The sequence below is a fragment of the Artibeus jamaicensis genome, unplaced genomic scaffold (assembly GCF_021234435.1).
Source record: "Artibeus jamaicensis isolate MK-2021 breed Jamaican fruit bat unplaced genomic scaffold, CSHL_Jam_final contig_889, whole genome shotgun sequence".
NCBI classification, from domain to species: Eukaryota; Metazoa; Chordata; class Mammalia; order Chiroptera; family Phyllostomidae; genus Artibeus; species Artibeus jamaicensis.
In genome coordinates this window covers 1,589,589-1,615,833 of record NW_026522005.1, presented here as the reverse complement: position 1 = coordinate 1,615,833, position 26,245 = coordinate 1,589,589, and the positions used below count along the sequence as shown (strand labels likewise).

The 26,245-nt window shown below is 43.4% G+C and overlaps 1 protein-coding gene across 3 annotated transcripts in view; it reads right to left on the bottom strand.

Annotated features, from left to right (window-relative positions):
• The window catches only part of ATP10D (ATPase phospholipid transporting 10D (putative)), an 84,242-nt gene that overhangs the window by 20,240 nt on the left and 37,757 nt on the right, over positions 1 to 26,245 (bottom strand). For all 3 annotated transcript variants that reach the window (XM_053654908.1, XM_037164739.2, XM_053654909.1), the window contains 11 exons: positions 25,149 to 25,255; positions 24,740 to 24,871; positions 24,223 to 24,350; positions 23,850 to 24,102; positions 18,868 to 19,106; positions 12,618 to 12,806; positions 10,302 to 10,911; positions 8,759 to 8,865; positions 7,758 to 7,884; positions 5,972 to 6,156; positions 1,487 to 1,793 (listed from right to left, as the gene is read on the bottom strand). In XM_053654908.1, coding sequence (XP_053510883.1) covers positions 1,487 to 1,793; positions 5,972 to 6,156; positions 7,758 to 7,884; positions 8,759 to 8,865; positions 10,302 to 10,911; positions 12,618 to 12,806; positions 18,868 to 19,106; positions 23,850 to 24,102; positions 24,223 to 24,350; positions 24,740 to 24,871; positions 25,149 to 25,255 — 2,384 coding nt within the window. The remainder of the gene's footprint in view (positions 1 to 1,486; positions 1,794 to 5,971; positions 6,157 to 7,757; positions 7,885 to 8,758; positions 8,866 to 10,301; positions 10,912 to 12,617; positions 12,807 to 18,867; positions 19,107 to 23,849; positions 24,103 to 24,222; positions 24,351 to 24,739; positions 24,872 to 25,148; positions 25,256 to 26,245) is intronic.

Here is a 26,245-nt window from a genome sequence, read left to right as displayed (position 1 = left end):
TTAAGGCAGATCATGTCCTTCCTCTCCCTAAAGTCCTCCAATGACTCACTATCTCTTTATATAAAAGCCAAAAATTTATAACAGCTTCCAAGAACCTACATGGTCTGGCACCTGCCGCCTCTCTGTCCTTGACTAACCTGCAGAAAATACTTCCCTTCTCTCAATCTGCTTTGGCCTCAAACACACCAAGCATGGACCATGACCTTCGCTTTCACCATCTTCTCCTACAGGAATGTTCTCCCCCACAGATCTCACACATCTCGCTTATCATTTCCTTCCTTCTCATACAGGCTTAACCAGCACAATATTCCAAGTAGCAGCCAGTCCCTGCTCACTCCCCTAATGTTCTATGTCCACAGGCTCTGCTTTATTTTTTAGTAGTATTTGTCACTATCTGATCTTATACATTTATGCTTAAGAAAAGTTGCTGTGTCAGTTGTACATATTTTTACTCCATTACCTAGAAAAATGCCTGGAACTTTGAAGGCACTCCATAACTATTTATTGAATAGATGAGTCAATGAATTTGTTCATGCCCCTGAATTAAGTTTTCCTGAAGGCAGATCCCTTAGAGTGTTCAGTTCTATGATTCAGTACATTACCCTGAAGCCAGCTGATTTGGGGTTCGAACATGTAATCCAGAGCGTCTTGACTATTATATGAAGGGGGACCCCCCCAACACCCTGGAATTTACCTATAAAATTGTGTATTTATTCTTACATGCTTAAATTTCATTCACCTTCAGCTTAACAACAGCCCACAAACTTTGGACCAACTTCCTTCAAGGTATTCTCTATTTGATGCAGTACACCTACTGACACATTTTTTTCCACTGCTCAAATTTTTGAACTTGCCAATTTTGATGCTTTTTAGTGCTTCTACCATTTTTTGTTTCACTTGTTCCACATTTACAAAATGTTTCCCTTTGAGGACGTTTTTCATCAAGGAAAACAAAAAATAGTCACTTGGGGTGAGTTCGGGTGAAGGGAGGGTGGGGCACAGGGGTCCTGCCATTTTGGTCAAAAACGGCCGAACACTCAGTGCAGTGTGAGCAGGTGCACTTGTCAATCACCCTTCGTGAAACGGGCAAGCGTGTGGAGTCTTCAAAAGAATTCACTGAAGCCGAACACAGCCTCTCACAACCAGCTGCTACACCGATCCACATGGGCTCCTACAACACTCACCTACCGGGGGAAGCCTGTACTACAAGGGGTGCACCCTCCAGAAAATAAGTCCCATTTCTTTGGAGTCCCCCTCTGTATCGTCACATCCCTACCACCCAGTTCATAGAAGGTAGTCAAATGGGTGATGGAGGGAAATCAGAATGGAGTGGGAGGATGGAGAGAAAGAAGGAAGAGAAAGGGGAGGGAAAGCACAGCCACCCAGAAGGGTAAGAAGAAATACAGAAGGAAGAACAAGCAGACGGACCAGCACCTGGTGTGACATGAAAGAGAGAAGCACAGGGCCGGGTGTCACCCCCACTCACCTACGGCCAGGGTCATCACCCGGAGATGGTTCCGTACCAATTTCACCACCTCGCTTTTCTGCAGGGGGGTGGCTCGGCAGCAGACCACAGCTTGACAGCAAGCAGTCAGCTCAAGGAACTGCTTCTGCAGACTTTCTTGCAGGGCAAACTCCAGGGCCTTCCCAGTGATGACGAGGCCAGCCCGCAGCCCTGAGTCCCGGGGGGCAGAAGGCTGGTGTAAGCCCTCGCTTAATGAGGATTTCTCTGGACAGGCTGCATTCTTCTGAAGTTCTTTCAAAATTGTGCCCATCAGCATCTCGCAGGCCTCCTTGAAACAAGAGGAAAAGACCGTTAGCATTGGGGTTCCTTAGAGGCCACATGGAGCTCAACTTGTCATCGTCATTCTTTAGCAGTTGCTGCATCAAGGGAACCCTAGGTAGGAAATGACAGATTACTTTCGGAAATCTGACAGTTCTTCCTCCAAGACCTCTGTGTACGTGGGGAGGGGCTAAAAGGATGGGGGCATCTGCAGCGGGGAAATAGTTATAGAACTTCTTTATTTGTGCATTTTGCCTTCTCAAACATTGACTCTCAAGAGCCTTTTGGTCTTATTCTGCCAGTTCCCAGTTGCTTGACTTTAGGCAAGTGATGTAACCTCAAGGTTCCCATCTGAGAAAATGCAAATGCTGTCTACGTCATGACGTTGCCAGCAGGGCTAAATGAAGTCATGCACACAAAGTGTCAGGCATGGCACATGGCAGAGTTCAGATCACTAATTACTGCTTTTATATGCTTTTTGATTTAATGCATTCACTCACTCACTCATTCATTCAGTCAGTATTTATAGAGGAACTACTCTATGTTAGAAAACATTCTAGGTGCTGGGAATATGCCAGTGAAACCCAGATCCCTGCCCTCATGGCGCGTAATTCTGATTGGGATGTTCTTTGTGGTGCTTGGCACAGTTGGTGGCTGTGCACCTGCCACCTGCCTCATCCCACACTAGCTGGAAAGTTCTTCTGATTCACTTTTGAAGTCTTCATAATAACTAAAAGAAGGCCACACCAGGCACTCGATAAATATGCATTGAATGAATTCTACTCAAGAAAACTAACAATGAAATTATCCAGAAATTGTGTCAAATGACACACAGTGTTTGTGACAACCACTACGGACAGAGTCCAGCAAAATCCAGGAGCAGTGCACTTATACACTGAGCCATACACTGAGCCTGAAACAGTTTATTCATGAAAAGACCCCTCACGGAGAGGCCATTTTTACTCTTATTTCAAATGCTGTTTATCAAGTGTTTCTCAAATCACAGTGAAACAAGATGGGGAGGGGAGAAGTAGAAATGGATATGCAGGCATGACACAACAGAGCCTTAGTAACGGCATACACCATAAACAGGGGACTTGAGTTAAAAAGGGACGTATCTGGCAACCTGTATCTCTGCTGCAAACCTGACCCCACCCTACAGATACTGTGTTGTAGCCCCACGTGTGTGCACCGAGCACAGAATGTAGTCTGCGTGGATGCCCTCCAAATACGGGTGGAAGTTTTCTGTAGTTTTACGATTCTAGATGGATTATACAGATGCTCACATCCTCTTGTCTGCACACATGATGTGGTTAGTTGTATAAGTTAATTACACTCTTATTTCAGCAGTATGTTTGTGCCTACCACACACGCAGCTGGTCTTCACTACTTGTGGGATTTGCCATCTCACCTACAAGCAACACTCAGGGTGTTCTCATAGCCATTTGTGGGCGTGGACAGAGTGACAGGAAGTGCGAGTCCCCAGTCTGTCCAGCGGGACTGAACAAGGTGATGCTCTGCCTTCTTACGTCAGCATCCGAACTGTACACAAGTATCCTTTTCATCATCTGTTCAGTGACACATTTGCATTTTTTGTGGTTTTTATGAGTAATTTCACCACTTAAAAGGGTCTCCATGTATAGGTACTGTCTGCTGTTAGTGAAGCTTCTATCAGGCATGAGCTACAGTGTTGTTCAATGTTAACGAACAAAATATGTGTGTGTTATGTCTTTAAATGGAAACATACATGAAAGAAGGTTATGTACTGACTGGTTGACAAAAAAGTGGTCAACAGAGGCTCATGGAAACCTCATCCTGTATTTCCCCTAGAGGTAATGGGTCACTACTGGCTAATTCAGTGTTTGTGACAACTTTATAGAACTCAACAAATAATGAAAATCAACTGTATATAAATATGTCTAGATATAGATTATCTCACGTAATTTAGAAAACATATTCGACAACTAATCAGTTGCAGGTGCTTAGGCAAACCGTCGAACCTTTGGGAGACTCGGGCTATAAAACAAGAATGCTGTAATTTTATCTGCTCTACTTGTTATGCTTGTCAAATGATATCATGTATGAAACAGCTTTTTATAAAGTCTAATAGGAAAACAAAAAGCTTCTATCTCAGGAGAAAATTGTAAATAAAATTATAAAAATAAAACTTAAAAACTATATAATGAATCCCGAAAGGCCCTTGATATATCACTGAGCAGTAAATAATCTAGGAAATTGTTATATTAAAACAAAAAAGCAAAAAAAAAACTTTCATGAGAATGGGAACTTTGTACAGTTTGTAAGTGGCTACATTTACTATAATCCAATTTGCAAATCTAGGAACGAAAGTTGACGGAAAGTTGTAAAGCTGAGGTACTACACTGGAGACGAGCAGACATTCCATCGGTTCCCAGGGGGCCCACTCGGAATGTCGCAGGACCAACCCATTCCCGAACTGACAAATGGGGCTCCCTGATCTGCAATGCCCTCAACTCCCAGCATCTCCTGAGGGGTGCAGAGTGGGGAGAAGAGGAAATAACACCAGTGCCTGAGCTGCTGCTGTGTGCCTGGCATTTCATGTGCATGGACTGAGTCATCCTGAAACTAAATTAAGTTCACTGTGTGCTGTTTAGTTATTCTACCTGTGTGACATTCACATAGGTTAAATAGCTACTGATAGCAAAAAACAAAACTGAAACGAAAACAATGAAACAACAACCCCCCCCAACTTCTGCATTTAGAATAGTCCACAGCTGACACATTGTAACCTTGTAAAGATTATTTGAATCGGTAGTGTCAAATATTCTACCAAATATTTCTACAAATATTTATTTGTAAAGTGTATATTTACAAATAAACTTCACAACCTTAAACATTCTGTTGCTCACAAAGTTAAAATCGAACACCAAGAGCTGATTACTTTTCCTTTTAAATGTTCATTGAACCCCTTGTACCTGCCAGGGAAACCATTAAACAATACATTTTCTCATTTAATGTTTATAACCACCTTATGAAATAGGCATTGCTTTCACATTACAGGTAAGGAAAAAGGCTCAGGAAGGTAACTCCCCAAGGTCACTTACCTGGCCACTAGCAGGCCAAGCAACCGAACCTGGGTCTTACCAGCCTTGGGGCACAACCAATTTTGTGACTGAAATGACTGAGCGTTTTCCTGAGCTCAGCGCCCGGCTGGTGCGGAGCTGGCCCCAGGCTGTGGTTACGCGTCCCCGGGCCACTGCCCACCGCCCAAGAGAACCTGCTCTGTGTTGGAGGAGGAAACTCTTCTTTCCTCAGGTGTGCGATCTAGCTGGGTGTTGACTGAGGCTTGATCCTAAAGACACGGCTAACCACACACGGCAGCCCGGGACGAAGGCCCAGGGGGTGATCCGGATGAGCAGCTCCGGGAAAAGGCAGGTTGGTGTAGCAGGATGGGTGTCAGTGATTAGGTACCGCCAGTGAGGAAGGGGTGAGGAAGCAAGGAGAAAGGTCTTCCAAGCTAATTAAACAATATGCATAAATCTTAGAATATCACTATACCAGGAACTTTCTGGAAAAAAATAACGCTTGTTTATTGATTAGAATGTTTGTGTTAGATATTGGGTGGGGTGGGGAGCACTGAGAAATAATGGCTGGGTCCAAACTCTAAATCCCTTCAGCTTAAAAAAACATAACAGTTTTTCCTTCCTCTTAAATCTTCAAACTTTTAAAATTCTTAGGAACCCTATCTAAGAATTACCACTAGAGGGCAGGCTTACCTCAAGAGTCTATTTTTAGAATGACTAGGAAAAAAACATTCATATGATTCCAACAGAAATCATCTCTTCTCCTCAACTTGAAAGGGAGATCTGTTATCCCAGAGCCTGATGTATTTGTCACTACGGGCTACGTCTTGTTAAATCCCTGGTAACCCACCCAATGTGGAGGAGGAAAACAAACAAACAAATAAATAAAGACTCTTTTTAATGCCTTTATTCAGCAATGATTCCTCTGAATCATTCTGACGTTTCACTGAGCCTTTAGAAGAGCTGGGACACCCTCCCCCGGGCGTGAGCTAGGCTGCTGGATAGAATAAATAACTGTCGAGGGGCTAACAGTTACCGGGTTTTCTTTCTCCTTATAATCATCAAAATCACAAACGCTCCACTGGCTCTGGAAAAACAGAGACTGGAGTAATCTCATGATACATACTTTACTTTGGGTATCGAGGATGAAGAGCTGGTCGTCTCGCTCCAGCAGTTTGCACGCGGAAGCGATGTTGACAGCTGTCTCCTGCTTGTCCCCCGTCAGCATCCAGATCTTGATGCCGGCTTTGTGAAGGGCTTCGATGGACTCGGGGACACCTTCCTGCAGACGGTCTTCAATGCCCGTGGCACCTAAAGATTGACCAAAGTGCAATGGGGTTTGTAAGAAACGAGAGCCAGCTGAAGCTCGCCTGGGGCTACGATTGAACCGTATCTGTTAGCCAACCCGATCTTGCTCCAGTAACTTCCAGGGACACAAAGGAAGTGTGAAGGCCCAGACCAAAAAATCATATCCAAAGTCGTATTTCCAGAGGGAAGCCTTAGGAGTCAATAAAACTTACTTGTTCTCCTTTTGGCTAGCTTCCTTTTCTGTAAATTGAGGGGGATTGTTTCAGTTACTTATGTAACCTTGCTCTAGAATTTTATAATTCTGTGATACTGCCAAGAGTAAGGGCAGAAGTTTAAAGAATGCTCTTGTCAGTAAGACGTAATATCTCTTCTCAATGCTCTTCCATAGCATACGCCTATAGTTCTCTTTTCTGAAATGAGGCCAGGGCAGTTTTGGAATTCAAAGTTGTGCAGATTTAAAAAAGTTAACATGGTCAGTATATCCTATTTTGTAGCATCTAGTAACCTAGTATACTAATATTTCTGCAGCAAACCATACAAATGCTCACACTAATTAGAATAAAGACTTATAAACAGTCTTATCAACTCAAGCTTGATTTGGCTGCCCAGTGAGTGTCGGCCCTCAGCCCACAGAGCACTTTAGAGTCTGGGATTTCGGCTGAGGAAATGTGCGCCCAGAGTACTCACGCCACCACTGAGAAATGACCCACCCAGCAGTGGGCAATCCTTATTCTATCGGCCAGATGCTAAGTGAGACCGTTGCTTTTCTCTGAACCAGAGGGATGGGGCGCAGAGGATGGCTAGTTGGTGTGTTAGTGCTTATACTAAAAACTAAATCTCCAGACTCTAAGGCAGTGGTGCTCTCAACTTTGGCTGCCTCTTAGAATTACTTGGGGAGCTTTTACAAAGTCAAAGGTCCAGGCCACACATCACAGCAACTGAATCAGAATTCCTGGGAACAGGCTGTAGGCAGCAGTATTTTTTTTTAAGTGCTCCAGAAGATTTCAAGACGCAGCTCCATCTAACACAAGAGTTGTGCAACCTTTCCTTGAAGTCAGGAAGTAAGAGAAGGGGGAGAAATACATTTCACTGGTCTAGCTATGGGTGCAGGATGAGAAACACGGGCCCAGGAGCCAGGCAGACCCGAGTTGCTTCCCAGCCTTGTCAGCTACCAGCATGTGACTTTGAACGAGTCATGGGGCTGCTCCGTGCCCCAAGTTTTTTCCAAATAAAATGAAGATTCGTTGTGCAGATTCATAAAGACAGCACATACTAAGTATCATGCCCAATACCTGGCAAGAGACTTCAGGTTGCTTCTCTTGAACCAGGGTATTTATTGTACTTAGGACTCCATGCTAAGTTGTGTTGGGTTTTTAAATGACCTTCTGAAGGACCACTGCCCTGACCCCACTACAAATGGGGTCCAGCTCATTGTGGTGGGGAAGAGAATGGAAAGGACTGGAAGGCAGGCAGAGATGAGACTGAACAGTGTGGGCAGAACCACACACATCAGATCCAAGCGGGAAGATAACTGGTGAATATCTTGGAAATGTCAACTGTTTTTCAAAATTCTGCATTCAGAGAATACAACACAGTCTACCTACCCAGTAAGGTTAGTCTGTTTTCCAGCCTCATGGCAGATTCAAGTAGTAATTCTTCCCTGTTGTCAATGCTGGTTTCCGCTAAAAAGTGATTCCTCAGCCACTCTGCATATTCCGTGTCGCTCATGACCTATGGGGGAATAGAAAAAGGAGCTATGAGGCCGACCACAGGATGATTTTGCTAGGACTAACTCCTGCAGCAATGCTCACGCCATCTACTCACTTCAGGTATCCTTCCTCTCTCTGGGCACACTCATGCCAAGCCCCTATCCTCAGCACCTGCTCACACACTTCCCGAATTCTGAGATCGGCCTAGGGTGACACTGATGATGGCTGGGCCCTGTAGCTCAGTATCTCTGGGGAATTCTAGGCACCATCTATGAGGAAACTGGGTTAATCTATGTAACTAACTCAGAGCATTATGCAGTTAGGAGAAGTCTCCCCTTACTTAAATTCAGGGTAATTCTGATGGTACAGTTGAGAAACTGATATCAAGATTGATACCAGTTTGAGGTACGAAGAACTCTGCAGCACCTCTGATGTCTTCTGATGGGTGGTAGATGGGGTTAATTATTTGTAAAGGTAAAAAGAGAGAGGGGACCACTGACCACCGACCACTATTAGCGAAGCTAAAAAGTCCACTTCCAAATAAAAATTGAGGGGAATTCCTTGCAAAGGAACAAGTGATACATCGTCCTTTGACTTCAGGTTGCCATAGAGGGAGAAAGCTACATTTAAGTTCTTACAATGCAGCTGCAGCAGCAGCAGCAGCAGCAGCAGCAGCGGGCGTGGGGGGGGCGGGGGGGGGGGCCCAGGCGATGTGAGGTACTTTGTATCTATTCGCACTTAGTTGTAAGAATGGAGAGTTCAAGATCCAAAGAAACCCTCTGCCTTTTCAGTGAAGTGAGCCTGCCCCTGTTAAAAATGCAGCCCAGTGGATGTCAGGTGCTTTTAAACCAAATTACTTGGCAGGCAAGAACGAGCAGTGTGCTAAACGGCCTCACCTTCTTTGCAATACATAAAGTGCGTAGGCCTCGCCTGGCGTAGTCATCCAAGTGCTTCTGGGTTTTCTCCCTTATTAGCATCTGTTGTTTTTCCAGACTGGCTCCATCTGAAATAATTAACAAAACACAGGTCTGCCACCTGTCTGCCCAATTACAGGCATATCTGTAAAAATAGTAATAGCTTAACCCACAACAAACAAAAAGCCTTGTAGTTTTGAATCTCCAATGTGCATTAATAAAAGGGGCCCTCAGAATTAATCTTTCTTTTGTTCCTTTCTCCCGGGGGAAAGGAAAATACCAAGAACTTAATATAAACACTGTTCGCACACCTTCAGTAGCAATCACTACAAAAATGCTATCAGTTGCTCATCAAGCACTCACTATTTGTTAGGTGTTATGGACGGCTCTGCCTGGTTTCAGGAATTGTAACTCTACCCCCCCGCCTCCCCCCTGGCTATGGATGAGTGAGCAACCTCCGGAATGTGAGTCATAGGAGACAAAGCTTGTCTCTGGTAGCAAAGATTGCCTGTTTCCTCTCCCTGCCCCCAAAGCTTGGTCTGAAGTCAATGAAGGGTAAGTCTCCTCACAGCGGGGGGCAACCTAAGCCAGACATGATCTCTTGGGAGGCCATCATGGAAGGACTCAGGGGGACTGCAACAAAGAGCAAGCAATGGACCCTTGCCCCCAGGCTATGTGACATGGCCCGGTTTCCCTGGCTCCCCCCCCCCACCCCGTACTCTGAGAGAAGCGCTTCCTGGCTCTAATCCATTTAAGCCTGAATACCTGATGGGGAGGAGTTCAGCTCCTTGCTTTGCCAGAGTGGATGGGGGGTGGGGGCGGAATCTGGCATCACAAAAAAAATTCCTGAAAAACCTGTGAAACCTGCTCTGCTAAGAGTGCTTTCATTCATATGTTAAGGGTCCAAGCAGGAAACCCTAAAGTTTCTGCAAAACTCCTTTCCTGACAGACTCTGACTCGGACTAAGCCCCCAGATTTCTTTGAAATGTTATCTACTATTTGATCCTTGCCGCCCTGTATTCCTGTGTATTACAACCCAATAAAAGTCCCTGGAGGAAGGAGCTCGAGGCCTTTTTCCTCTGAGAAACTGGCCACCTCTCCTCCTCAAGCAGATGATGTCTTGGTGGTGTTTACTTTCATCTGTGGCGGATGGGGAGACTTGTGGGAAAAGTCGCCCCCAAAGACAGGCACTGGGCAGAGGCTGTCCATATATATACAGTATGACATTAAATCTCTGAGGAACCTAGAAATAAGGTAATGCAATCCCCATTTACTGAAGACTCAGGCACAGAAGTCCGGCAACTTTATCAAGATACAGCTAACGACAGAGGCCAGATTTGGACCGAGGTCTGGGGAGCTGCAAAACTTAGGTGCTTCCTCACCAAAATCCTCGTGAACTTTCCCTACTTCACCAAGTGTGACTGATGCCCACATATATGCTCGTTTGCCCTCATCAAACCAGTGGAAGGGGTCTTTTCCTCTACACGCCTTTCACGTCACTACCCTCGGTCCTGGGTGAACCCACCTGGGGAAGCTGCAGAGAGCAATTCCATGATTACGGAATCGGCCCCCTTTGTGTACACCACGATTTGGTTGGAAAGGGGGTGCCGGACCACGACGGACATTCTTTTTCTCACTGAGTCAAAGGGCAGGATGTGTAGGAGCTGAAATGTTAAGGGTCCCAAAGCAGCAAAGTCCACCGTGACCTGCTCTGGCGTCCGGGACTGTAAAGTGCACTGGTAAGCCCTGGCGGCGTACACCAGCGCCGCCTCGTCTGGGCTCTCGGCCTCGTAACACAGATGGGAGGTCGAGGGCTGTCCAGGGAGGCCATCCACCTGGACACTGGCGATGCCTGCATCACCATTTCTTTTCTCTGTCTCCGGGAGGCAAGCCGAGCTTCCCAATTCCTGAAGGCCCCCGCTGGCCTGGGAGACTTCTTCCTCCACCGGGGGGGCCACCTTCACTCGATTGAAGAGAGAGAGTCTGCTCACGAAGGCGTTTGGGATCCCAGCAGATGGCTCCTTCCCAGCGGAGAGAGATGGTGAACTTGATCTTCGGACAGACAATCTCTGGAAAAGGTTTTTAATCTCTTCCAAAGACTTGATGGGCATTCCGCTCAGCGAAGAGAGTCTGGTCTAGGAAAGAATTTGGGGGGCAAGCATACAGTCAAAAGCATTGTAAGGCAACTCTGAAGTCACACTGCGAGAAACTTCGATGCAAAGAGCTGCCATTCCCTGAACTCGAGATCAGCCAGCTTCACGCCTACACCTGCCACAGGAGACACTAACAAAAATAAAAAGGGCCACTGTGAAAATGGCATGCTAATACTGGTGGCTTTACAATTTTCTACAACCATTTAGGAAGGAATCAGACAACTGATGGAGGAAGACAATGCTAATATTGCCAGCAGTGCCTGTGCTTATTAGCAATTTTTCCTAATGACCTAATTTAAAATATAGAAAAATCCATAATCTTTATTGCATGCATCCTAGCAATAACAATTTTAAAATTGTAAGCAAATTCACGATTCAATAATAGCATATTAGATTATGAAGGCCAATTAATTGGATCGTAAAGTTTTCTCATTCAAAAATGCCCAAGGAATTAAACAGATTTCTTCTAAAGATTTTCAACTTTATGATAGTTTGGGGGACTCATGATGGTCCATTTTCAAACTTGCTGATAATTCAGAAATGAAAAGGGAAGCCCACTCACGATGGAGGCTTCCGTGACCCACACGATCGCTGACCAGCTCCTTGTCTACTGCCTTTCCATCCTCACCTTGAAATACCACGAAACTTAGGCTCCTACCTGCCTGCAGAAATTTCATTTTCGGACACAGAATATTGCATTCTTTGGGGATAAGGTACCAATGTTTCTTAAGCAGAAAACACCTAACGATGTCTCCTTTGGAAATAGATATATAGGAGGTGTTATATTGGGAGAAAACAGAACACCCAGCAATTCATTTTGTAATTCCAGAATCACTTTTGGAGGGACAAGTTTCTAGATGAAATCTTATAAAAGCACATTTTCTGATCAAGTGAAAGCTTAATCAGAAGTAAATTGTTTTTATGTGAAAGTTGACCACCTCTGAAGTTACCAAAGGAAAATGATCTGACAGAAATTAAAGTTTAATTGGGTTGTGCTGCAAATTGAATTTTAAGTGGATGTGTGTAAAGGGAGACAGTCAGACCCAAGGAGGCAGCACAGCAAGTGTTGGGTCACCAGTGTCTGAAACAAGTTTTTCTTTTTAATTGAAAAGGAATTTTCCATGAATTCTAAGCTACAACTAGACCTTAGAAATAGAGCTTTTGTGGGAATTGCAGAACCTTGGTATATCACAGAGGCAGCAGATTTTACACTAATTCAGTTAAAGCTAACCCAAATGGTACATGAAAAAAGGACTTTATCATTAAACATACTAACAAATCCAATACTTTGTATGTTGCTTGGTGCAATGCATACTACGCTGGCGGTCTCAGAAGTCTGAAAGAAAGCTGCAATCTGGCAAGGGAACTAAAGCAAAATGAACAGAGCCCATTCCACAAGACTAGCTTTCACCAGCTCCCCTCCTGTGACTGGGCAGGCTGCCTGCCCTCAGCTGTAGTGACACGGAGCCTAGCTCCTGGGGTTGTTGGGGGGATTAAATATGGTACCACCAAAAAGTCACTTAGAACACTGTAAGTGCAGAGAGCAGATGTGGTGCTGTATTAAGGTCAAACTGGTATTAGTAGCTGCCGTTATTATTATCAATTATTATGCACAAAACAAGACCAGAACATTGAATTCCCAAGTTCTCTTTCGGAAGGTGGCCCTCATTTGCATTGGGGGGTCTTACCTTTCTCCGTGGTTGGTTAGGGGCAGAAACCACCACTGTGTTGCAAATTGCCAAAGCGATAAAGAAGTCCACGATGTACAAAGTCTCTGGCAGCGAGTTGGGGACAGACTCATCAGGTGGGGTGAAGAGCTGGGGTGTAATCTGACTGAATTTGTCCCAAAGCCTGGTGTCTGGTATCACATCTGTTTCCTAGAGACCCAATAAAACAAAGTGTTATCACAAGTATCTAAACGAGAAATAGCTTTTATAACCAGAATATGTGGAGCAGGAAACAGTAGACTTTATTCTACTCAAGATGATTTAATGTACAAGGTATCATGGAAAGTGAGAACAGGGAAAGACAAAAAATGGAAAATTCAGGACGTACAGTATCAGTGGGGTCTACCTTGGCTATTAACTAAAACTAAACAGGAGACAGGAATGATGCCTTTCACCCAAACACAGGTGAATGAGTGTCCTCTTACCCAGTGCCAGAGCTGTACCCATAAATCAGCATGTCTAGGACGCCACTTTGGGCATAGATGCATCCAAAAGCAACTGACGAGTATCAACTCTTGATAGGCATTTATTCACACCACGTAATTTTAACATAATATTTTATGGGTCTGGTCACTACTATTGTTAAAAAAAACCAACATTACAGAATAAAAATTACAATGAGCAGGCCACGGATTTAATCAGCTGTTGGGAACCACCCTGCCTGGTTTCAGGAACTGTAAGCGCGCCCATGGCCAAGGCTGAGTGAGCGACCTTTGGACCATAAGCCACTAAGGAGACAAAGCTCATCTCCCTAGTAGGAACACTGCTTCTACTTTTACTTCATCTATAAATTACCTCTAATTCTTGATTGGTTAGCCAATGATGGGTAAGACTCCCCAAGGGGGGAACAACCTAAGACAGGCATGATTACCTGGAGGCCCCAGGAGAGGACTTGGGGGCCTATGTAGCAAGGGGGTGATGGACCCTCGCCCCTTGGCTTTGACAAAGCCTCAGTCCTCATTTTGTCTGTGAGAAGTCTCCTAATCTCTTGGCTGCCTTACTTCCCCTGCCTGACTTAAGTCTGAAACAATGACAGAGGGTGGTGCAGCCCTGTGCTGGAAAGGGCGGGCTGGGGCGGGGGGGGGGGGGTGGTGGTGGTGGTGGTTCAGACCTGAGAAAGAATACGTAAACTCCTGTGAACCTGCTTTGCTAAGAATGCTCTTAATTAAATGATAAAGGTCCGAGCAGGAAATGAGTTTGTTTCCCAAAGTTTTGTAGCCCTTTAGCTAACAGATCCTGACTCAGGGGAGTTCTTTTTGTGCTATGTATTGTTTGATCCTTACTGCCTGACAATGATTAATGAACTTTACCTATATTTCTGTGCAAATTGAAACCCAATAAAACCCTGTCAAGGCAAGGTCAGGGCGCTCCCCGCTTGAGGGGGTAGTCATGCTGTCCCTTTTCCTCCACAGGACTCGATAGTCCGTGTGAATTTGTCTCATGTCTCACCCATAACACCACGGACTCTGTGGGCCGTCCGTGTCAATCAGCATTTCCAAGTAACACTCTGCAAGACGTTCCTGTGGGTCCGTCCTAGAGATTTCTGATCATCGAAAGTACACGGCAACGCTATTCTTCTTAAAGATTCTTAAAGATGTGCTTTCTTCTTAAAGACTCTTAGTACAAATGGGCTCCAGCAAGTTCTGTCATTGAAAAAACTACCCCATTTTGTTTAACAGAGTGCTCCTCTCACTTATTGAGGATACTAGTTTTAACAAAGAACACTGTACTAGGAATCTGTTTGTTAGCCAGTTGCATAGAGTCAACTGCTTTAGAAATATTTCAGATGCATCAAAAGGGACCTCAAATCAAGCTTCCACAAAAACACCACTGTGTTCTCGAAAAGTCCTAGACACAGTTGGCTGGCAAAACATACTAGAGGCATGAAAGCCAGGAGTGATTTAGTGAAAAAAGGAAAACGTGGAGATGTGTGGTACTAGACTTAGAAGACTGTGGCATGTATTTTATGCTCAGGAGTTTGGTGAGATTTAGCACAGGCTCAGTAAGAAAAGAGTGCAGGCTGGAAATCACATGGGTTTGGGCTCAGACCTTAGCCCCCCCTGCACACGAGCTAGTGGCCCTAGCCTACCTCACCCCCTCGGCTACATTTTCCTCTTGCAAATAATGGTCAAAATAACACCTGCCTCACAATTATGGTTGTATAACGTAAAGGAGATAGTAGGTGGGATGAGACCAGTGTAACAGGAACCCAAATCATGTAATGTTCCATTTCCTTCTCAAATGACACACTCAGCTTCAGGCAGGTTGCCAGGCCCATTTCCCCCCTAGTTTTTATTGTAATTTTTCCATTGCCATTAATCCCAGTTATATCCCCTTCCATCTCCACTCACCCTCCCCACCCGCCCCAACCACAGTTCCCACACTGTTGTCTGTGCCCATGAGTTCTTTTCCCTTTTTGCTTGATCCCTCCACCCCCAACTCCAAAGCTGTCAGGCTGCACTCTACGAATCTGTGTCTATTTGGCTTGTTAGTAGTTCAGTTTATTCATTAGATTCCACATATGAGTAAAATCATATGGTATTTGTCTTTCTCTGACTGGCTCATTTTCTAAGTGCCCATCAGATGAGTGGATAAAACAACTATGGCCCATTTGCACAATGGCACACTACTTGGCCATAAAATTTTTGTAAAAGAAGAAAATTTTACCCTTTGCAACAGCCTGGATAAACCTGGAGAACATGCGGAATGAAGCAATAGGTTTTAAAGGTCCAAGTCACCTGCCTTTACAAAACATTCTTACATTTCTATTCAAACATGTCTCTATCTGCTGTCCTGGGGTATTTGATTTAGCAAAATTTGAATCTTGTTGCAGTCTGATGGAGTTCATAGGCACATGTAATCTGGTGGCTGTTCATTAATGAGTTGTCCACATGTCCTCCTGAGTCCTGAACATAGTGACACTGAGCTGACCCCTGGCCTAGCTAGGCCCTCACTAGGAAAACAGTCTTTTCCTCAAAGTCAGTAGGAGAGAGTGGTACAGGCTGAGGGCCTTCTCACTCCATGCTTAGTCAACCCAGCGATGCCTGTGCAGCTTGCTGCGTGATATCTGTTGAGACCCATGGTGACGCCATCATCCAGGGCTTCTGAGACTTCATGGGTTGGAGCAATACTGCCAGAGACAGTCTTCTCAGAATGTAAATATTAAGTACCTCCCTCCCCCAAAGGAAACCAAAGAGTTCCATACTGAAATAAGTTGAAGAAATATTTAAATCCAAAGGGTTTCTTTCCTGAAGCACTTCTCAGAGAGCTCAATGGGTCCTGGAAAGCTCCAAGAAGCAAGCTTGAGCAGGCTTCTTGAACTCTGTATCTCAGAGACGTTTGGTCTATGGAACATGTTTGGGATTGAGTGAGGGACCTCAGAAGTTATTACTGACTTCATTGTGCCAGTGATCTCCACACTGACTAATGATATAAAGACCGCTGCCTTCTGAAGTCACCTCAGACTAATGAAAGGTCTGTAACTTACGTCTTTGTGACCAAGGCTACTGGTGGAAGTCAATCTAATACATCATTTGGGGAATGTGATGACTGCGTGACCGGCAGCCTGTGCAGTGACCACAGGAATAGAAGTGACATCAGAGCTGGGAAAAGCTGGGCGCTGGTCAAAAGAGCTGTGTTTACAAAAGGAACTATCAAAGTAAATGTGAGAAAACCCAGAAACTGAGGACCACAAAAGACCCTAAAAGCATCATAAAACAATATATGAAAGAAGATCCCAGAACCGTTAACGGAAGATCCACGTCAAAGTGAAGGAGCATTCTTACACTTTTGCTGGTCTCCATAAAATAAGTCATTTCCTAGCGACTAAGATATGTAGTTGCTGAGTTGAGGAGAAGGTAGAGTTATCACACATAATTCTGATTTATAGGACTGTACCTACAGACATTTTTCCTAAGATAAAAGTCTTCTTCACCCTGTATTACAAAACTGACTTTTGTTCTTGTTTTCTGTGATGGACAGTTCCTTCCTGAACATCTGTTACTTAGAGAATCAGGCCCAGGCCATCTTGCTTTAAAAGGTTCCACGCACAGGTACTTCTCTTCCCATAGAGGTCGTAAGTTCCTTTAAAGGAAGGGCCGTATTGTATTGACCTTTGGGTCTCCAACTCAGTACCTGGCACATGGAGAGACAAGAGAAGTCTGCCATTGCCCATCACTATCAAACACTTGCTGCTTTACATTTATAAAGAAGGGAGTAGATGAACAGACTAAAAAAGATGTTCCTCTTTAGAAAACATACATACATCCTGGTCACTTGGCCTCAGATAGACAGTTTTTAAAATGCAGAGAAAATTTGTATTTCTAATTAGAGAATACAGAGCTCAATGTGGATAGCTCCCCATAATTAAACAAAGCCTTACCTGATTTCATGGTGGGAGTCCAAAGTCCTGATCTTTTATAATATCTGAGTATTTCAAACTTCAGATGTCCCCCATGATTCATATTATGCCTTCCTACCAGGCTGCAGATTTCGTATTCAGGTTACTTTCTTTCTTTTCTTTTTTCCCCCCATTGAAGTCCAAATTACACACGCAAACACCAGCTACGATTGCTCTTTGCCCTCCAAAAATATTTGCTGGTGATTTTCAGTGCCTTAATATATGCTAAACATTAAGTTTGTGTTAAAACTGAAAGTGACACAAACGTACTTTAATTGTTTTTGCAAAACCTGAAACACCCCTGGTTTAGTAACAAAGCTACCCTCCGCAGGAAGTGAAGTTGACCAAGGAGCTTTAATGCTGAACCTACTCCTCCCCTAGGCTCCACCTCTACCCAAGGTTTTAATTTCACTTTCCACTGCCATCTCCACTCGTCTCTGGGACCCACAGCTCCACCTGGACAACTTTGGTTTAAGTATGGACACCAATGCCTTCTTTTGGCTCCCTCAGATTCCCTGATACCAGGGACCTGAAGGAAAAAAGAGAGAGGCCAACCACCACACACTGACCATCCCTCCTCCACACCATGTCCTTCTGTCCTGTGGTCTGGGCCTTTGCATGTGCCACCATGCTGTCTGCCCCAAGGGCCTGTCTTCCCTTTTCTACTCTGGAACCCCCTACTACTCCTAAACTTGGAATTAGTTTAATCCCAAGTCAAGTTTTCCCTCTTTTGTGCAGCCTTTCTTGTCCCCTCCCTACCCCTTTGGAGTTGATGACTCTTTTCGCTGTGACCTCACTATACTTTGTGTTAGCCAGTACTACTGCACTGTCAATACAGCATTACATTTATTCACGTCTGCCTCATCTACTTAGAACAAAACTGGAGGATAGATGCATGTCTTACTCATTGTATACTCCAGTGTCTAGCATTATGCCATTGTCTTCCATTAACCCATTAATTAATGCACTCATCCTATAAATACTTATTGCTGATCTACAGAGTGAGGCATGCCTCAAGGAAAGAGGGGCATATGGGATGGACGGAATCCTGGCTTCCAGGGAACTGACACTCAGGCTGGGGGAGAAGGGAGATGCAAAACACTAACCTACACACAGGGAAGTAAGATGCTTCTAGACTGGGACAGAGAGGTGTGGGGAGGTGGGGAAGGTTTACCAAGGAGGTCACATCTGGCTGAGGCTTCCACGACAGGAAGGAGACAGCCATACAAAGATCCAAGAGAACAGCCATCCAGGCAGAATGAACTGCACTGCTGTGGAATGAAAACTAGAGGATTAAGGAAGCATTGAAATGTGTCTTAGAGAGTACAGCTTTCTGTTTCTAAAATGAGTAATAGGAACCCAGTACTCACAGGCTTCAATGAGGAGATGGCAAAAAATAAAAAGGACTGAAAAGCACCGAAGGGCTTCAAATTTCCCCAGGACTGAGACATAGGTACTTACCTGTGTAGGAGTAACTCTGGGCAGCTCTGCCGAGAGAGAGCCGTGGTCCGCCCACCTAGGCGGCCCTCCTCAGGCTCAGACATGATGGGCTCTGACCAGAAATCTTACTTCTTTTTTTCCCCCCAAAATGATATACTAGTTCTCAATATTGAAGTAGCCCCCCCCCATTAGGAATTTATGAAACTGCGTGTTTATACATCTAATTGTGTGTGGCACTCACACTGCACTGCAGTTATGTGGTCTCTTCCCCTCTCGAGAAGACAACAGTGTTTGGCTCTATGATAATTACGAGGATGTCCTGTCATTATTCATTATGGACGGACAAGAGTCAAGTCGCCCATTCACACTTACAATGGGGCTACTGAAAGCAGCCTGTCTGGAACGAGGCACTTCGCTGGCTCCTTCTCCACTTCCCAGAGCAGAACAGCTTCCAGCCAGATGATTCGAGGACGTACTTCCCAAAGGCCCGTTCTGAACCGTCCTGCAGCTGGGGGCCCTGGGTTTTGCCATATTGCTGAGAGAGCCGGTGGGAGTGTCTGCAACATCCTCATCTTCGGAAATGGCTTCCTGATAGGACTCCAGTCTCTTGGCTGAGGGGTAAAAATCATACCGCATCATTACCTGAAAAGGACCACTTGCAAGTTGAATGTCAGGCATTTCCTTGAACAGCTATTTCATACCATCCCCTCCTTTTCCAAACTTGGCCCCCAACCTCCCCTCCCGCAATACCCCTAGTTAATGAACTTACCTCATGGAGAAAAGTAGAAGCAATCAGATAGGAATTTCCTTCTTTTCCCATCATTGAATCTACCAACCTGTCTCCACCAGTACCCAAACTCGCTGTCGTCCCTCTTCTTACCATGGGTAAAAGCCAAATGCCAAACCCTCCACTCGTGATCTGCATCCACCCCTGTGGCTTTCTCAAAAACGTCACCCTTATAATTCTCCCCTCATTCACCTACACCAATCTCAGGGCTTCCTTTCCTGCCTGTCCACTGACACTGCTCTTGTCAAGGCCACCCACGTCACCAGATCCAATGATTACATCTGTCTGTATTTTACTTGAACTCTTAGCAATACCCAACAGGGTTGACTATTTATCCTTGAAATGGCTTTTTGTTTCTCTAACATCACAGGTACTTGTTTTTTCTCCTATTTCCAGTGGCTGTTCCATCTTGCGCCTCCTGCTATCTCCTACTCCCTCAACCTTCACATACTGGGTTGCTGAAGAAGCTCCTTCCCTTCTCCACCTATAATAGTCCTCCTCGGTTCTACCATCTGGTCCCATCTTTGAAATATCAACTCTTTGCACATGACCTCCAGACTTAGACCTTCAACTCTGACTTCTAATTGGAATCCAGTTCTTCCTTGGACACTTCCAGCTGCATGTTTAGGAGGTTCCTGGAGCAGATACCTGCATGGCTCACCCCCTCACTTCCCTCAAGTATCGCATTGTGTCCCCCTGTCAGCGAAGACTTCCCAGATCTAACCACGGCATTTACTACCAATCCTAGCCCAGCACTTGCCACCATCTAGACAGCGTATAACTTATTTGCTTATATTTTTACTATTAACCTCAAAAGGGCAAATCATTTTATCTGGTATGTTAATATGATATCCCCACAGCCCAAAGCAGTGTTGAGAGATACTCAGTAAACTCTTATTGAATTAGTAAATAAATAACTTAAACTCGACATGTGACAACAGAACTCTCCTTTTCTTCTCCCTCAGACTTACGCTTTCTCTGTCTTCCCCAACTGTGTAAATGGTACCTAACTGTCTAGTTACTTATGCCCAAAACCTACAATTCTCCGATTCCCCTCTTCTTCCCTAGCCTCCAGAGTCAAAGCATCACCAAAAGCTGTCCACTATCTATCCAAAACACATCTCAAATACCTTGAATTCTCTCCATCACCATTACCTTCATCCAAGTCATCATCATCTCTCAAGAGGACTACAGCACTAGCCTCATAACTGGTGTCCCTGCCCCTCAGCAACCCATTCCTCACACAGTAGCTAGAGTGAGCTTCCTACAAGGTGAAGCACAGAACCGTCCGGTGGCTTCACAATTCACTCAGAATAAATTCTGAGCCCCTTCTCTTGGCTTACATAACTCAGAATGACCCGACCTCTGCTGACCCCTCTACCTTTCTTGCCTCTCCTCTTCCACACTTTCACTACAACTCAGCCTCACTGGCCTTTCTTTTACTTTGAAAACTGCCCAGGGCATTTCAGCCTGAGGGCTGGCCCTGCTGCTCCTTCTGATCGAAAGGCTTTTGTCCCTGAACTTCAAGATTATGTAATTTAGATCTAGGTTCTAAGGTCCCCTTTAGAGAAGCCTTGCCCAGTCACCTAATCCTGAATAATTTTTATTATATCATTCCATTTTAATTCTTTGCAAGCACTTTTTACTGTTTAGTATTTTTCTTGATTTAAAAATTATTTTACTGGTGACTACTTTCTCCAGTAGAAAGAAGCTCTGTGAGAGCAGGGCCGTATCTGCCTTCTCATTATGTCCCGTGTCTAGAACACATATAAACAGTCAACACACACGCACTTGGTGGACTGCTAGTTGTCTGTATGCTGCTTAGTCCATGGACCAGATTTCTAAGTTGCAAGGTTTTAAAACATTAAATGGTCAGTCAGATGTTTTAGTTTAATTACATATGCGTAAGCGGCTATTTCCAAGAAGAAGTATTCTTTATGGAGATTTCTCTTAATAGAAAAGCCCGAAGGGTTATCTTGTTTTCATTGCAGTGAAAAGAGTGTCTTAGACTTATAATATGTCTCCCCAGAATTCAGTTCTTGGGAGAACTGGCTGCCATCATCACCCCCTTCAACATTCAGTGTGTGTGCACGAGTGTGCAGGTATGGACTCATTTCTAAGTCACTGCGGGAAAGAGACCAGAAGCTCCAGGTGGACAGAGTAAAGAAGCATTCACAGGCAGCGTGAGCACCTGAAGCAGCCCAACACTCCATGGCTCACAAGCAGGAATTCTATCACTTTACTATCACGGCAGCGTTTGATTCTTAGTCACTCGGTATCTTCTCTGCATGAGGAGCCACAGAAGGGAAGCACTCACTGATCAGCAGCACGAATGTTCAGGAGCTGGGCTGGGGGAAGGCTGGCATTAGCCCTCTTAAATGTTACAAACACAAAATTATACATGCTACCAATACAAAAAATAATGCAGTGCTTTCCATCATGTATTTTATGAAACATTAGTGCTGCAAAATACTTCTTGAAAATATCAGATCTGTGGTCAAATAATTTTAGAAAACTCCAGCCTCACCAATTAGAGGCTTAGCTACAGGGATGTTCACTCCAGTTTTGCTTACCACAGCAAACGACTGCCAACAACCTAAACTAAGGGGTCAATTACATGAACTACAGCAATTCCTGCATGCAGTATAGAATAACCATTAGAAGAACAAGGAGATAATGGAAAGGGAGCCATGATGAAGTCTTCAGAAAAATGAGTATAAAAGTAAAAGCACACGGTGATGCCACTTCTGTTTTAAAACCACATATTAACATGTACATGAAAAACAAACTCCAAAGAAATGCACTAAAGGAGGCGTCAGTCCTTCCCTGAAGTGACAGAGAGAGGCTCAAAATTAGAAGTTCCGCTGCTGGCCTTGAAGAAGCCAACTGTCATGTGTTTGGCGACCTCAAGGACCTTAGAAATGACCCAGCTGAGAGCCAGCAGAGAAACAGGATCACAGCACCATAACCTCGATACTCAGAATTCTCCCAAAAGCCAATGAGCTAAGGACAGGCCCCTGAGCCTCACATAAGACCACAGTCCCAGCTGACACCTGGATTTCAGGCTGGTAAGGGACCCCAAGAGATTCTTGACCCACAGAAGCCATGAGATTGTATATTTGTATTGTGTTAAGCCACTACATTTGTGGCAAATCATTATGTAGCTATAGAAAACTAGTACAACCATAAATCATAAATGAGCAAAATATTTGCTTCATAAAGAAGAATGGGCTTATAACAGGGCTGATAATATCAAAGTATTTAACAACTGATTCAGTCTAAGTGCACAAATGAAAATGGACACTGGCCCAACATCACGTAGACTGGGGCATGCAAGCTGAACATCAGCACTAATATAATAGATAAAACTATAACAGAATAGTAAGAAATAGTAATTCTTATTCTAAGGATAGAATAAGAACACTTGAATAAGAACACTAGAATAATAACTACTCTTGTAGTTTGGGAAAAGGACATGAAATTCAAATGACCAATACGCATATAAAAAGTTAAACATCAGTACTAAATTACAAACTAAGACAATGAAGTGCCAACTGTGCCCACAAAAATCACACAGACTAAAAAGAATAACTTCATCCCATTAGAGTTGGGTGTGAGAAACAGGCATTTCTTTTATTTTATTTATCATAATTTTAAATCTTATTTGTCTATCTTCTTGCTCTAAATTCTAAGCTATAAGATATCATGGACTAATGCCACCTATTAGCACCTCACAAAATATTTTGAATAACTAAGTAATGTTAATTGAAAAGTACTGTTACAATAGCAAACTGAGCTTGACCACAAATAATGCAACAGCATGCACTTAATGAACTGGTTTGCAAAAAAGTCCACAAGATACAGTTGAATAAAAGAAACAAACTGCAAAACAGTATCATAACATGTTCTAACTCACAAAAGGGAAATGTGTAAATAGATATGTTCACATTTAGAGGAAAATACATAAAGAAATGGGTGGTTATATATTCATCAAACTGTTAATGGTAGTTAACCTTGAGAGAATAGGGCTTTTAATTTGTTTTGAACATTTCTCAGAATTATCTTCATAGGAGTACATATTACTTTTATAAATAACAAACGTAAAGTTCAATTCTTTAAGAAAAACTTGTGATCTATGTATTGACTTACTTAGTGTCAGAAGTTCAGCTCATATAACCAGGAATCCACAAATACTTATGGGCTGAGTATTGGGGTTAGGGGGAGCCTCTAGTCCCTTTGGAATTATTTTCAAAATGTTTTTTAGAATATGGTTTAAATATTCATTAGATTCTCAAAAGCATCTATAATGCAATATCATTGTCACCATCTACAACCCCAGCCTCTACTTCTGTTGGTAATTCACTTGCCTTTAAAAGAAACCATGGCAGCCAACTCCTTGACTTTGACCTATTAACTTCTGAAGGGATGGCAATTAAGTTTAATGCTTGTTTGAGTGATTAAATACCCAATGATAAATACAGCACTTCTATGCTTGAATTACCAAACCTTCAGGTGAGTGTGAAAAGATCAATGTTAAGGTTGGTTTTAACATACACCCAATGCTCACCATTTTCTTCATGACAGTAATCGAAGCCTGCCACACTGCACCTCCGAAAAACCATCTTATTCTCGGTGAGTGTTCCTGTCTTGTCAGAAAAGAGGTACTGAATCTGCCCAAGGTCCTCGGTGATATTCAGGGCTCGGCACTGGACAGTGGAATCCATCTTCTCATTATAGAAATCGACATCACTTTGAATGAAATATATTTGTCCAAGCTTCACGATTTCAATGGAAACATAGAGAGAAATAGGAATCAAGACCTGAAAAGAACCACACAATTTAAAAAATATTACAGATGGAAAAGAAAGGTTGAGAAATTGAGTATAGCTGGGTAAGTAGCAAAGATCTTAAACTCCTGTAATGAGCTCAACAGAAATTACCTGCAACAAAATGATCATGGTCCAAAACATATAGAATCCCGCCAACAGTGGTGCTGTGACATGTCCGTCAGGCTCAGGGAGGTGAAAAAAGGGCACGTTTTCGTATCTACTCAACCAGAGGCCATGACCTTTCAAAAAATACACAGATGTCAAATGGATGCTATATATATGTTATGTAAATAGAGAACTTTATTTTTAAAAACAGAGGGATGAGCAACATTTATTTTGGTTGAACCATTATTTGTTTTGGAGAACAAATTCAAATTCAAAATTCTATACATTCTCTTGTCTGTCTATCTCTATTTAAATCCCTCCCCAGGTCCCTTCAGTACAACTGAATATCATCAACATTCGTGCTTTTCAGGCCAAAGAATGAACTTTGGATTTGAGGGGGAAAAATCACTGGCAAATAAAGCCTTCTTACATAGGTCAGACATTCATAAATTTTTTAAAGTAAAATACTTTTAAATGAATATCTTACTGAAAAGATCTCTGCAAATAATGAAATTTTACGTACCCAGTGCACCGGTTAAACACATTATAAGCAAAAGCAGAACACACCAGAGGACATCTGTATTTGCTCTTCTTTCTAATTTGCTGCGCTTGTACCTGGGACCACTGTTGTTCAGCATCGCTTTGGTTTCATGGCCTACGTAAGTAACACAACAGGTCAGAGCACGTGCAAATTAAAGCCAGGTAGCAAATATCATATTTTAAAATCTCTATGGCAGATCATTTAATAAAATGGAGTTACAGAATATATTTTGCTAATTTAGTTTGATTTTGTAATCCATTTAGAAAAACAGACACCAGTGATTAAGTTTATCAGTACAACATTTCCTTTCTGCTTCTGGAGAGCGCGTTTTGAATGAATGGGAAATGTTAACTGGTAGGACAGCCCAGAGGAGAGAGCGGTGAAAACCAACCTGCATAAACCACAATGCCCACGACAGCCTCTGTGTTTCTAATGGTGCATCCTCTAAGTAACAGATTCTCTTTACTGAGGCCCACGCGCTCTTTGTTGGAATGCTCTCTGTAAGAAAGACAGCATACAGGTTCATTTTTGAACAGCCAGCGTGGGGATGTGAAAATAAAAATCATGGTTTTGCATTTTCTTGGTTAGAGTATTAAGTTAGGCTGTTCACAGGAAAGTTTTCAAATCTCTGGCCCACTTGCTTTTATTATTTTCAGTTACCTCCTTTGGCTGGAAAAAGACGTAAGAAGTTCTAAATACCACCGTTTTCTAGTATTATTTTTTTTGTGTCAACTTCTAGTTTTATAGAAGCTCAACAATATTCTAAATAAGGAACCTGTTTCTCTAGTACAAACTGTACTTATGTTTCAGGTAATAAATAGTTGATGAGGGAGCAGTTATTGATAGAATTGGAAAAATCACCATTTTCAACCTGGATGTAATCAAGAATCATTGTAGGCAGTGATAATTGGTGATTTCTAAAATCATTAAGTAAAAGGCTGATGGGGAACTTGATAATAAAAGGATTACTTGACACTAATCATAACAGAACTACCAATAGGACAAGGAGACACCACAGGCCTCCACGTATTATGGGACAGGAAGTGCAAATCTCCATGGGAACCTAATCCAGCCTCTATCAGGGCAAACCAACCTGGGCTCTATGGCTTCTGAGGATGTGTGAAGCCTTTGAAATCATATGCAGTATTTCCTGCATGGGTGTGTATATACACAATATGTTTGTCATTTTCTAGGGAGAGAAACTACTTCTTTTATCAGACCGTGAAAGTGACCCTGGGCAGTTTACAGGATAATAAGAGGGCCATGAAACATGTCAGCCACCAATGCATGGATTCAGTCAATTAAATCTGAAACGTGGCAACCTCTAGAGGCAAAGTGACCTGATTTATTCAACACACAAAAGGCACAGGGGCAAAAGGAGGGCTGACTGTATCCTCAACACAAGAAGGATGCACTCAGCACAACTTGAAATATGATAAACTCTGCAAGCTACGTGACCTGACTTCCTGGGAAGGGAAATGTGGAGAC